At 44.5% G+C, this 13,709-nt stretch overlaps 1 protein-coding gene across 1 annotated transcript in view; it reads right to left on the minus strand.

Annotated features, from left to right (window-relative positions):
• The window catches only part of LOC138165142 (serine/threonine-protein kinase TNNI3K), a 369,986-nt gene that overhangs the window by 3,951 nt on the left and 352,326 nt on the right, over window positions 1-13,709 (minus strand). Inside the window, exon 24 of the mRNA XM_069093295.1 lies at window positions 3,939-4,018. Within this exon, the coding sequence (XP_068949396.1) occupies window positions 3,939-4,018 (80 nt within the window). The remainder of the gene's footprint in view (window positions 1-3,938; window positions 4,019-13,709) is intronic.

The following is a 13,709-nucleotide window of genomic DNA, read 5'->3' on the forward strand; positions in this document are numbered from 1 at the left end:
TTGATCTGTTTCTGTCTTGATAATTCTGTCTGTTTATTCTGAAGTTCGGGGTGCTGACCTTTTTCCCTTGAACTAGGTAAACAATACATATTTGACTGATTAAAGTAAGCTTGTTAACCCATTTTGAGTTGCTTTCCTTTATCAAAGCAGATCCAAGAACCTGTGTTAGCAGCAACCCTGGTGACACTGGGGTGCTTGTTGCTACACCTGGGTAGTCTGTGTCAGAGTTGGGGTGTAAACCCAGATGAGAGCTTCCCCTAGCCAATGTTAGCTCATGGCAAGAAGGTACAGGTTGACTGCAGGGCATACCATAATGGGAAGGATACTGTAGCAATTTCAAATGAGATAATATTTTGTACAGCAGTTAGTACAGGGCCTAGAATATAGCAGGAACTTAATAAATGCTTATTTCCTTCCTTCTTCCACTCCTTTGCGGTGGAAAATACATTGGATCTGTAATTTATTCCCTGTTCTCCCACAGAATATCTTGTACAAGGGACTTAACCTCTCTGGGCCTCAGTTTCTCTAAACTGAAGGAGTGGAATCCCTTTCAACTCTATGTCAATAATCCTAAGAGATGCTAAATAAATACTTTGATTCTGCAAGTGGAGGCTGGATGACCATTTGTTAGGGATATTGTCAAGGGGACATCATTCGGTATTCAGGTATGAGATCAAGTGGATGGTTGGAAATCAACCTTCTTTCAACCCTGGGATCCTAATATTTCCTGATCTTGCTTGACCAGCTATGGGGGTTTCTATTCCAAAGAAAAGTGTCTCTTTTTCAAAACCTCCCAAAATATCTGGGAGAATTCTATAAAGCATGTCGTAAATCTTAAAGTGGTCAGTTGGTGCAATGATGATTTTCATAATTACCCCTTTTCCTCTGATCAGGGCTACCGATGCCCACTGGGCAAATGTCCCTACAGTGACTGAGCTAGTGCATTCCTATCTTACTTCACCATCTGATAGAATCTGGTTACAAGTGATGTTTCTTCAAGAAACATAGATTTCAGTGAAATATTTGCTCCATTTTGAAACTCCCCTTTGAAATGCAATACTTCTGTTCAGAGTAGACATTTCAAAGGATACTCCATATTTTATAGTTGCATAGCCACATCTATAAAAGTATGAGAAAATGAAATTACAGTTATATATAAAAAAGAGATGATTTGACTCATGGCCACAATTTCCACCTCTAGCGCCCCTCCCCCTTCCCAAAAAATCTGTTACCGGACAACACAATTATGTTGTAAAGCTGCTGATAAATGGTGCTTGCCACTTTCCAGGCAAGAGCTGAAAGTCAAAATCATCAAAGCCCCTTTCTGTAATGTTTCCAGGTATTTCACCCTCATCCATCCAGCTCCTTGGAGCATTCCTCTAAATAGCTTTCTAACGCCTCAGGTAATGCTGAGTCTGTAGACTGAGCATATCAGTGAGGTCATCCAAATCACTTATATAGTCCTAAAAGCTGAAGGCTTCAGTTTAGGGCCCTTGGGGCAGATTTCTTATTCTATCAAGTGGATGTTAACTTCATCTATATTTCTTAAATCCCTGAAAATATACCTGCCCTAAGAAATAGGATCTCTTCAGATAACCCATTTTCCAGTTTCTCATGTAGCCCAAAGACGTAGGCTTAAAGAGGGGGGTGCATATACCTTCCCCTCCTTGAGAACATGATTTCCCAGACTTAGGGGAAAGAATGGCTTGCTCTGACTTTCTTAGCAGACTCTTACACTTCCACCCTCATGTCTTCCAATAACATGTTTCATGGCTTCCCTCTAAAGAAGTGGAGGAGTTGTTTCTGTGAGCATGGGAAAAAATCACTGTTTTCTGGTAAAGTTGTCTGTGCCAGCTTCACCCTTCCCAATTGGCTTCCATGTGACTGCTGGCTCGTCGATAGTCAGTGGTTGTGTTTACCCCTCTGTAATGTAGTTCTGGGCTGAGGAATCACCCCACATCGTGTTGGTATGTGTGTAGATATACCTTTAATCAATCAATGAACGTTTTATGGAGAACTTACTATGCACCAAGTACTATGTTAGAAGAAGGGGATGATGGGGTGGCTAGGTGGTGTAATGAATAGAGCACTGCCCCTGGAGTCAGGAGAAACTGAGTTCAAATCCGGCCTCTGACACTTAACACTTACTAGCCATGTGACCTTGGGCAAGTCACTTAACCCCAATTGCCCTCCAAAGAACAAAAAAAAAAAAAAGAAGGGGATAAAAATACCAAGAGTGAAATGATCTGGATGGGAGAGTAGTATACAATCTAACTGGGAAGAGAGTGAAGACATATTCCAGTATGTTCAGAATAAAAACGACCCAGATAAATACAAAGTGGTCTGAGATGGTGACTTCCAGCATGTGAGGGGATCAGGGCAACTTCCCATAGAAGGTGGGCCTAGAATTGGTCTTCCAGCTGCTTCCTCCATGCCCCTCACTCCTCCTTCTTGTGAACAATCAGGGTCATTGAGGGAGGGGAAGGGTCTGGCACAGGAAAACTATGCTCAAGAGTCCCATTGCAGTGGAATGGGCTAGACAAGGGTTTTCCTCAAACAGTTGCAAGGTTTTCTTTTCTTTTGCTAAACCAACACCAATTCATTGTGCAGCTGTCCTCACTGAAGCCAGTGAGCAAAGGTGGCATGATGATTTGCTGGATGGGCAGAATTCTTATTCATATATGGATAGGCTGGACTAATGTCTGCTGGAGGTGGTTCCAAATGCAAAATTCTGTAATTCTATCAGATGAAAGCCTAGTTACAAAGTGACTAGTAGAAGGAATCGTAAGAAAAAACCCTTTGAGTGGGAGACGGAACTCTGGAATAGGGTCTGGGGGTGGGGGGCAAAAAGCCTCAATAGTGAACCTGGAAAGACTGCCACCACATTTCTTTTAGCTAGAATGACAGGAATTAGCACATCAACAGAGGGTGGTGAAAAGAGAAAAAGGACTAGAGTGGGAATCTTGGTTATTTGACTTATTACTCATGTGAATTCATTTAGTGCACTTCACTCTCTGCCTCTATGAAATGGTTTGGGGTTTTTCACATAATGATATGGGCTTTCATGGAAAATTAAATATGCTGTACCCTTCTTCTGAGGCTGCAAAACTACAAGACTTCTCTGATGCTGCTGTTCCTTGGTTTCTGACCATTAGAAATCTCACCAAAGAAAAATGGTTTCCAGAGTATTTTGTCCTTTAAAAGAAGAGCTTGGAGCTGGAATACTTTTCATCATTGCAAGAGTTTGGTGTTTATTTGGGGGACTGAAAATAAAAGGTGGAGATTTTTGTGGAAAAAAAACTGACAGGGGAAGGGGGAGGTGAATGGGCACTGAGGAGAAAGTATCATCTGCAGCTCCATATTTTAATCAATTAATCTTGCTAAGAAGGTATTCAAGATCAGGGATTTCTATGCTGCCAAGCAATTGCTATGAAAATAAAAATGTAATAGATTTTAAAAATCATTATTTTAAATATTGGTGCCCAGTGACCCTCCAACAAATGGTTATCCAGTCTTCACTCGTGACAAAAAAGTGCCAATTGTCCTACGCTCATTATGGTTTAGATTAGGGTTATTATCTTATTATTATTTTTTAAAAGCAATTGGGGTTAAGTAACTTGCTCAAGGTTACACGGCCAGTTATTTCTGAGTGTGGTGCTAAGTATCTGAGCCCAGATTCGATCCCAGGTCATCCCGACACTGGAGCTGGTGCTCTTACTCTCTGTGCTACTTGGCTGCCCCTTAGGGTTATTATCTTGCTAAATTCAACAATCTACAAAAAAATGAGGACAAGTGTGTGATGTGTGTTTATATTTTGGGGTGTTTGAATGTTTTTTGTTAGTTGTTATTAAATTAAAAATTTTTTAAATCCACTAAGTGGATATTAACCCCTAAAGGGCAGTTTTTGCTTTTGAAGAATTTCATGTTTGGGCACTTACCATTTTTGTCAGTCACTGGGAACCGAAAGTTTCTCCTCATCTGTTCCAGAGAAGGCCCTTGAGATAGAATCTGTCCAGGGCTGAAAAATTCAGAAAAGAAGTTCCACAGAACATTAGTTTGCATTTTCAGGAACATGTCTGGCTCATTTTGTGGGTGTACTCCCAGAAAGTTACTTTGAAATAATGAACCAAAGAAAGAAAATGATTTGTTTTCTGTAGGGGATCATGAGAGCTTCTTCCTGTTTCCTGATCTTTAAAGGAATGGGCTTTTTCTTTCATACATCCTGTGACTCCATTGGCTTGAGGAGCTCTAGAAGAACTCTTACCAAAGCCGAGAGCCCCTTCTCCAGACTCCTAGTCTTAGGCACTCGCCTGGGGGCCCTGAGAGGGTGGGTGACTTGCCTGTGGTCACACAGCTGATGTTGGAGGCTAGACCTGAGTCCTGGTGTTCTCTGGTTCCAAGTGTAGCCCTTTTTCTCTGATGCTAGGCTGCTTCTGGCCCCAGAGGAAAACAGTGAATAAAAATCAATAAAAATGCTGGTTTGGAAGCAGGCTATTATGGCTGTTCAGTGGACAGTGAATGACAAATGATGCCAGAGAACCGGGTGGTATTTCCCACCTGGAGGGATGAGAATGTCATTCAGTGTGGGATCAAAATCAATTTAGCCAATCTGCTCGGGTGACCTCAGCACTTTATCTCTTTAAAAAAAAATAAACTCTGTGAGTGGTGATTCTCAAGAACAATGTGACTGTCTTCTAGAATAAATATTTAATCATCAGGGTGGCATCTGGTTTCCCTCAGTTAGCGGCCTATCACCAAGCTGTCTTCTGTCATTGCTGACTCTGGGCCTTGCCCAAATGTTTAGCCTTCTTTCCCCAAGGAAATCATACAAAGGAAGAGTAGACATTTGGGGCCCACTGATGCTGAGCATCACCACATGAGCCTCAGGAGAAGAACAGAGACACAGGCAGCTCCAGTGTGCCCCTTCCGTTTGTGTTCCCTTGTTCCTAGGATCACAAGCTGTGGTCAGGCCGAGTATCTAGAGACCCTTCAGGACCCCCATGCTCCCTGAAGCTGGGGGCAGACGTGAATTGTGACTTCCAACAATGCAGCTGGCACCTGGATTCCAATGAGGCCCACTGGGAACAAATGGCAGGTAAGGCAGCTTCCCCAGCTTGGCATTGTTTGTTTTCAGGGGGTGGGGGATGGGGAGAGCTGAGTGGCCAGAACCTTGGAGGTCATCTGGTCAAATCTCTTCCATTGTATAGATGGCAAAACTGAGGCCACAGAGAGGAGATTCTTTTCACAAACTGAGCAGCCTTCAGAAATAGCCAACAAGCATTTATCAACAGGATGGACACTATCCTCAGCCCTGGGGACGCAAAGAAAAATTAGTGAAGCTGTGTTTGTCCTTTATTGAGAGCTGTCCTTCTATTGGAGGCGGAGGGAAAAGGCTTGCTCCTAGAATCACTAGAGAGCAGTGTGGTGGGCAGAGAACATTTCTCTTGGATACACTGAGAGAATGGTTCCAGGCAGGGAGGCTGGACTCATTAACTCTCTTTTTGGAGGTGGAATTTTTTTTTTCTTCGAAAAACACAGGAGGAAATAGCGGGTGCTCTAGTTTGAGGATGATACCGCCTGCTTTTACACATTTGCATGCTTTCAGTGTTTGAAATGGCAGAGCGCACCTCTCCCTCCACTGCGCTAGTGAAATGGCCCTGTGAAGCTGGGAAGGGGCAGGTAGCGCTGCCATCTGTGGCTTCTTAAAAAACCGAAGTGTGGAAGTGACGAGAATCTGAGAAGTGGGTACAATGGGAGGGTTTGAGCAATCCATGAAAGGTCTGCTGCTCAGCTCGGTCTTTTTGCTCTGTCCGAGGGGCTGTTTTCCCTTGAACTGCACCAATTTCAAGGATCATTTACAAAACTGATTGTCAACAATATCTCTGTACACGTGGAGCTATGCTTAGGTTACAGCTTATAGTCTTGAGTTCAAATTCCACCTCAGGACACTTCCTAGCTGTGTGACCCTGGGAAAGTCATTCACCACCATTCAGCTTTAATATGGGATTAATAACAGCGCTGCCCTTCCAGGCTGTCATGAAGCTCAAACGAGCTAATATTGGCAAAGCACTTAGCAGAGAGACTGGCACGCAGTAGGCACTTCACAAATGCTCGGTCCTTTCCCCTCCGCTGTCTGGAAGACTGAACGAGCATCGAAGGAGATGGACGTCAGGTGGGAAGGGCCTGGCACAGTCCTTGGCCGGGAGGCAAACTCAGGCAGGAAAGGATCTCTGGGGGCAGCGGGCTGGCATAGGAGACCATACATGGACGTTGTTGGCGTTGTACTTCTATTTACTTAGTCAAACGTTTCCCAATTATATCTTAACCCTGGGGTTGTGAATCGGCACCTCTGTATTTCTAGTCCTCCCCCTCTATATGACAAATGGGGAAGCTGAGGTCCAGAGAGGCCCACAGACTCTTCATATTACAGAGGAGGAAACTGAGGCTCAGAGGGACATTCTGTCAAGGACATCAGAGGAGCGAGAAGAGCCGGAGTCTGACTTCGGTCCTCCGGCTCCATGTGCAGCTCCTCCCCGTGGAGCCCCTCTGCCTGCTCCGAACCAAGCAAAATCTGACGCCACAATTACGCTGCAAGCTTAATGGCACAGGGAAGCCACACAATGAAAAAGAAAATCAGTGAAGCTCCGTGGAGGGACGTCCCCTCCCAGGTGTGATCACGTCAGGGACCCTAGGCCATCACATCCAACAGCCACTTTTTACAGATGAAAAAACCGAGTCCACAGGAGGGAAGGGGATTTGCCCCATGTTTACAGGTGGTATCTAGAGGGTTCTAGCATCGCCAGCTGACTCTGCAGCCTATGCTCTTTTCATTATGCCTGCTCAGTCAGTCCAACTGCCTCCCTCTGTAGTTCAAGGTCTAGGGAGCTGCCAAGACTGCCAAGCCTGCCCCGCAACTAATCCAAGTGTGAACCCGCCTGAAGACCTCCGATGCAGGGCTCCTCCTCCAGCCCCATGATTCTCTCCATCTGTCTCTCCCCTTTTTCTTTCCCCCTCCTTCCCTCCCTCCTTCCCCTCCTCTCTTTTTCATCCTCTCTGTCCAGGTTGGATCACTTCCCTGAGTCAGGCCCAGATGACTTGGCCTCTGGCCTGGACTCCTGTCTGTGGTCACTTCCTTACTCTCTGCCCTGTCTCCCATCTCCAATCGGCTCTCCCAGAATGACCAAAAGAACCTTTCTCACTTGAAGTCTAAGTGTGAGCCTGTCTCTCTGCTCTGAGGTCCCACTTTTCCTACATCCTCAACCTCTTTCCTGAGCTCATCAATGCCCCTACATCTCTTTGGTCTGACAGTTAGGCCTTCACATTTCTGCCTCCAAACTCCCTTTCAAGCTCTCGTTCATGCTCAGATCCCATGTTCTCTCCTTCAGCCGAACTGGGCTACAGAGTGTTGCCCCGCAGTGCCCTGCGATCTTGAGCATTCTTTCTGCCTGCCCCTCACCCCATTTCAGGAACACATTCCCTCTCTATCTCTGCCTACTGAAACCCTTGTCTTCCTTCAAAGCCCAACACAGGTGCCACCTCCTCCAGGAAGCATTGATTCTCCAGCTGAAAGGGATCCTTCCCTTCCCTCAGATTTTACTTTGCCCTTATTCCTCTCTACCATGTAGAATACACATCTCTGGTATGAGGTTTGTCAGTTCCTTGAAGGCCAGGACTGTGCTCCATCCTGGGGACCTAGCACTGTGTCTTGGCTGGAGTAGACCCTCAGTCAATGTTTCATTTCCTTCGGCTAGGTCAAGGCTGGTTTGAGTTAGGCAGGAGATTGTTGATGCTGCCAGACTTAACACAGGACCAGGAGGAGTCTATTTACAGATCTCTAGAGAAGGCTCCTCAGTGCTCAGCCCACCCAGCTGTCCAAGAGGGAGGGTAATTTGCTTAAGGAGCACAGACAGCAAACACCATGTGCAGGCAGGATTTGAACCTGAATCCTCTGATTCTATGAGCAGTGTTTTCCCTCCCATGGCACACCAAGCTCTCTCCCCTTTCTTCACTCTTACCCTGAGGAGGCAATCATTTTCATGTCTTTCACACTCTTAGCAGAGCTGATTGACTGGGGTACTCTGGCTTCCTCTCCCCTCCTCTCTGTTCATGTGCCTCCCTACCAGGCACCAGTCACTCAGTCACATGCCAGTCTGTCAGGATGTCTGTCTTCCAGCTGCCTGTCAGTCAGTCTTTCAGCAAGTTTGTCTGTCAGTTGTTAGTCTGCCCTGTTTTCCCTCCTCTTGATGCCTCTCTGTCTTCCTCTCTGCATCCATAAATGCACAGGGCTACTTACTCATCACGGTAATTTATGGAGGCGTAAGTAACTCCCGCCTAGTTCATCTTCATTTAAATAGCATTTGAAAGAGAATATTCTTCATGTTAGGCTGTTAATGAAGAGTTCCATGGCTCACTAAAGTGAGCAGGAGGAACATGCTTGGGAAAACTTTTCTTTTCCTTCTTGACTTCATGTTTCATAAGATTTTATTCATTTCCAAGTTCATGAAGGATGCCAAGTGTAACCAAGGCCAGTTTGGTCCCCCTGCCCTGGGAATGGTGTCACTGGAGTCAGGCAGCTGGATCCATTCACACAAGAGCTATGGCTGCCCCTCAGTCTACTCAGTCCGCAGGCTAAGTCATGGGCCATGGGGAGTGGCAGCATCAAAGCAAGGTCTTAGAGCCCAGGAAAGTCATCCCCACTTTTCATAATAGGCTGTGACAATTTTAGAATATGCTAAAATTAGTGCTCTGGAGCCCTGTCTACCCTTGCCATGAGCACTGACTACTAGTACCAGCACCACCAGCATTACCATAACCACTACTCCTACTGTTCCAGTCAGGACCTGTGAATTTACCAGTATGAGGAACTCCTGGCAGGGAGAGCATCTCCAACAGTGCAGAGGCCCACTCCTGGGGAATAACATCTTTTAGAGTTTTCTGGGGGCATTGAGAGACTTAATGACTTGGTTGCCCAGCAGGTAGGTGTCAGAGGCAGGGCTTAAGCCTAGGTCTTCCTTATTCCAAGTGTAGCCCTTACACACTTTGTCCCACTGCCTCTCTGCAAACAATAACAGCCAAGGCCAGTCACATAGAGTACTTCAAGATTTGGGATGCATTTTTTGCTCTCAACAGTTATGTGAGAAAGGTGGGATCCAATTATTATTAGAGACATTAAAAGTGTCCTGGAATTTAGGAGTGATCACCAACATTATCAGCACAAAGTCCTAGAGAACTCCAGGACTTTTGACCCTTTTGAACCTCTAGTCCATAGGGCTTAGGACATGGTCCCAGAGAACTGGTGAGGCTGCCCAAGATGAGGTCAATACAAGTCTTTGGAGGGAGGCTTTGAACTCAGGTCTTAACAATTTTAAACCCAACAACACTGGATCTGCCATCACAACATCTCTGCCTTAATTACAGAAAAAGGAGCATCCTCTGTATTCACTGCCTTGTTCTTCTTCAAGAAAATGGCAGCCTTCCCTTGCCAGGGCTGGCCCTTTAACTCCCTGCCTTTCCAGTTCCTTTCTGAAACATTAAAATATTAACCCTGAACAGAGCTTTCTAACTGACTCTTTATGATTCAAGCTTCCCTAAATTCAGGCTCAAGTGCTTTCTGAATCCTCCACATGAATTCATCTTCCTAAAGGTAATATCATGTCCCTGACTATGTGAAGCAGAAAACCATTATGTTACTCTGTGATTAAAGTCTTCCAGAAAAATTTCTCATCCATGCAAATTGGTCCAATTAGTTTTCATGCAACTAAAAATGTACTAAAGTTATCTGGGCACGGAGAAGGTTCCTCCTTTGGCTTTTGATTTGGGGTATTTTCTTTTTTTAATTGGCAGTAGCACTTCACTGATGGCCAGCATCTTCACACACAAATGTCCTGTATCAAAGCAGACCTTTTGGCCTCAGACTAGTGATGCCGCTATTTGGAACATGAATATGCATTCATTTACTTATTTGTTTCTGGTTTTATTGTTAGTACTTTCTAAATTTGTGTTGATACCCTTTGTAACTGATAGCAATGCCCTTTTCAGCCATTGTCTCATCCTTTACCTCAGGAAAACTTTCCCTTGTCACAAAGAAAAAGAAGCCAGTAAAATAGTTAGGCAGAAGCACCTCACCCATCAGCAACGTTGGACAAAGGATGCAGCATTCTGCACCCAGAGTCTCCCATCATTCAAACAAAAGAGGAAAATACATTTCTTCTCCCCAGGTAAAGATTGGGCATTAAAATGACACAGCATTCCACTGCATTTCATGAAGATCAGATGTTTATAATGAGGCTGGAGAGGCTACAAAATCTTACATCTTGACTCGGGGGGATTAGATCAAGGTTGGGAATCATTCCTTTCACTCCAAAGAAACAACATAGATAGAAAAAGAGCTGCCCAGAATGGCTGTTTGTTGTCGCCAACAGGCAATTAATGACTGAAAAAGCATAGTAAGAAGCCTAATGAAATACCTAGGAAAGGGCTTCTGTATTATTTTGTTCTGAAAGGGGAATTGATAACAGACCTAGGAAAAACTACTCAAGGCGTCTGGTCTGATGTTTTGGCATTCAGCTAGAAATAAACAGGCACATTTGAAATGGACTTATTGTACATAATAAATGCATTTCAAGGGTCTTTCTGTACAGCCCATCTTTTCTCTGATCTAAACAGAAGCAGCATGCATCCTATCAGAGGTGGAGACCCACTCGCCCCGCCTTTTTGATGGTCCCGCTCACACTCTGCTCTGAATTCCTTTATGAATAAACATTTCTTAATTTATCCAGGAAGCTCGCCATGTTTGTTTATTCATGACTTCATTCTGGCTGCACCATTGCTGCCCCACAACATCTTAAATGAAAATGAATTTATAGCTCTCACCACAGTGAAAGAGCAATGGTCAAAGCATATCATGGACCTAGAGGTTACTGCAAAATGTGTATCACAAGAAAATCAAGCCCATCGGTTGTCTTTCAAAGGCAAACTGAGAAACCGTGGATGATATAATCATGGGGTTAGCCTGGGAGGAGACCTGGATGCCACAGGTGCATCCATGCAGAGCTGAAAGCATCCTTTGGAGCCACCTAGCACAAGTTGCTCATTTTACAGAAAAGGAAACTGGAATTCTTGGAGGTCAAGTGATTTACCTAAGATTGCACAGGGTGTAAGGGAAAAAAAAAACCCAACTGGGATTTGAGCCAAGTTCTTCTGTTGTTTACCTACCACTCTTTCCAGTGCCTCAACCCCCTAGGCTCAGGGCCTTTCTGTTGGCCTCATCACCTGGCTCTGAAGGGAAATCACAACTCTTCAAAAACAAATCTTAAGGATAACTTAGGGTCAAGTGCATTAGTGTGTATTAGATGCTTCCTGGATAGAAGGAATTCTCTTTAAATCGGCAAAGTCCTGGCTACCTCTCCATGGCCATGTTCGTTCTCTTTCGCACAGCTTCTAGTCTTGTTTCCTGGGATGTACCCTTGGAAGGGCTCTAGCAGTTATCTCATCTAGGAGGAACCTCCTCCCACCCAAGTCCCTTGGGTTACTTGAGCAGGACCAGGCCGTGAACCTGTGTCCTCTGACTCCAAAGCCAGTGCTCTTTCCAAGGCACCAAGTTATCATTGCTGTGTACAGATGACTTAAAAAATCGGCATGTCTAGTTTGATTTCTCGTCTTTTCCTTAGCCGCACAGTCCTCATTACTTTCTGTGTGACTCTGGACTAGTTGCTTCACCTCTCTGGGTTTCAGTTTGTGCATCTTTAGAATGAGGGAGTTGCACTTGATGGTGACTAAGGCCCCTTCTAAGTCTTAAGTTAAGATTCTAAGAAATGAATGCCCGAAACTTTTCAGATTAAAGTATTTTAAGAATCATTGTTTTTACAGCACAGGAACCTCTCCATCAATGCAGATTCCAATCCTCCTATGAGTAGTGAAATGTCTTTGAGAATTGTTGTGGCTGAAACATTCATCATGCTGGAGACAACTGGATGATGAATGACATAGCTGGGCTTGGGCCCAGACTGCATGCCCACAGCCCACAGCCAGGCCTATATTCCAACCAATTAATCAAACAACAGACATCGATTAGGTGCCTTAATGAATTCTACGTGCTCAGCACTGTGCTTAGCTATGCAGCAAAGGAAAAAAATCAGGGCCTGCCCCCAAGGAGCTTACATCCTAATGTGGAAAACAACATGCTTGTAAATCGATAATTACATGATACAAACATACAGAGTGGATGAAAGATAACCCCAAAGATAAAAATATAACATCGAGGGCCCTTGGGAAAGGCCCCCTCCAGAAAGTGTGATTTAAGCGGATTCTTGAAGGAAGTGAGGCCCACAGAACTTGGTGGAACATACTGGAGCTTGTGTTCACTGGGCATGACCTTGGAGAGCCCCTCGGGGGCCATCTTCACACTGTCCCGAGACATCGCAGGGTGACTTTGGTGCAGGAATATGATCAAACCCCACATTTGTTTCCCATTGCTAAGTGAACCGTCTTCAAGCTTTCTCCTGACGATCTATCAGCGGCTTCATTTTGCATTTCCTTTACCCTGGATTTACCATTGCTGCATGGTTTCTGACTAATTTTGCTTGCTTCCCTCCGCCCATAGTTCAATCCGGCCAGTCACCGAGGGAATCGCCAGGATTTCTCCAAGGCGCTCTGTTCTTCACTCTTTCCTTGCTTTTTTCACAACCCTAGTCCAGGTTCTCATCCACTCGTTTCTGAATCATAGCAGCATCTGCTTAGAGTATCTCTCCACATCATGTGCTCATTCATGACATCATTGGACAATCATTTATTATGAGTTTGTGATGTTCTAGGTACTGGCTTAGGTCCTGGGGATACAGAAATATACAAAAACAGTTCCTGCCCCGAAAGCAACATGTGCATATGTAATCAATTCACTGATCAGCCATCAAGGTAAAAGCTGCACCAAGTATTTATTAAATAAATATTATGTGCCAGGAAAGTGCTAGAGATTAAAAAAAAAAGTAAAAAAGAAAGACAGTCTTTGCCTTAAAAAACAACATATATTCTAATGGGAGAAGAAAATGCAGAAACAGGAACTGAGCAGCTGGAGAAGGAAGAAGAGGTGCCCGTGTGGGCAGGATGAGGAAGACTGGGAAGGCAGAAGCAGAGCGGGTCGGAAGTCACCAGCGGCAGAAGGGAACCATTATGGCAGAAAGATGCTCTAGGGTGAGAAGGCTGGGGGAGAAGATGCACATTCCAGGCTGGGAAGGACCCAGGCACTAAGCAAAGTTCCAGGATGAGATAGAAGGAGAGATATAGTAGAAAAATACAGAATGTCAGAAGCAGAGCCAGGAGAGGAATGAAAGGTGACTTTCCAAAAGTTTTTAAAGTGCCTAATGTGTGCTGGAAACATAAAGATGGAAAGGCCAAATGCTCTGGTCACCCTCAAGCTTACAATTCAGGTTATGCAGTGGCAAAGTGAAGATTAGTATCTAGGTAAAATTATAGACAAAGTAAATATAAAGTTGAGTATGTCCATTTTTGACCTGGATTTTGTTTTGTTTTTCAATAGGGGGTCATGGGAGGGAAATAAAATAAATATCTGTCACACAAAAAATAACTAAAAATGTGATTTCAGGTGAAATTCTTGTGTAAGGTGATGACTAGCAATGGAGGGGAGCAAGAAAAGCTTTACGTAGGAAGCAGAAATGAGCTGAGTTTTATAGGAATCCAAGAGTTCCCAGAGT

This window comes from Petaurus breviceps, unplaced genomic scaffold (assembly GCF_028583685.1).
Source record: "Petaurus breviceps papuanus isolate PSGF00001 unplaced genomic scaffold, PetGlider_PUasm1.0 208, whole genome shotgun sequence".
Classification (NCBI taxonomy): Eukaryota; Metazoa; Chordata; class Mammalia; order Diprotodontia; family Petauridae; genus Petaurus; species Petaurus breviceps.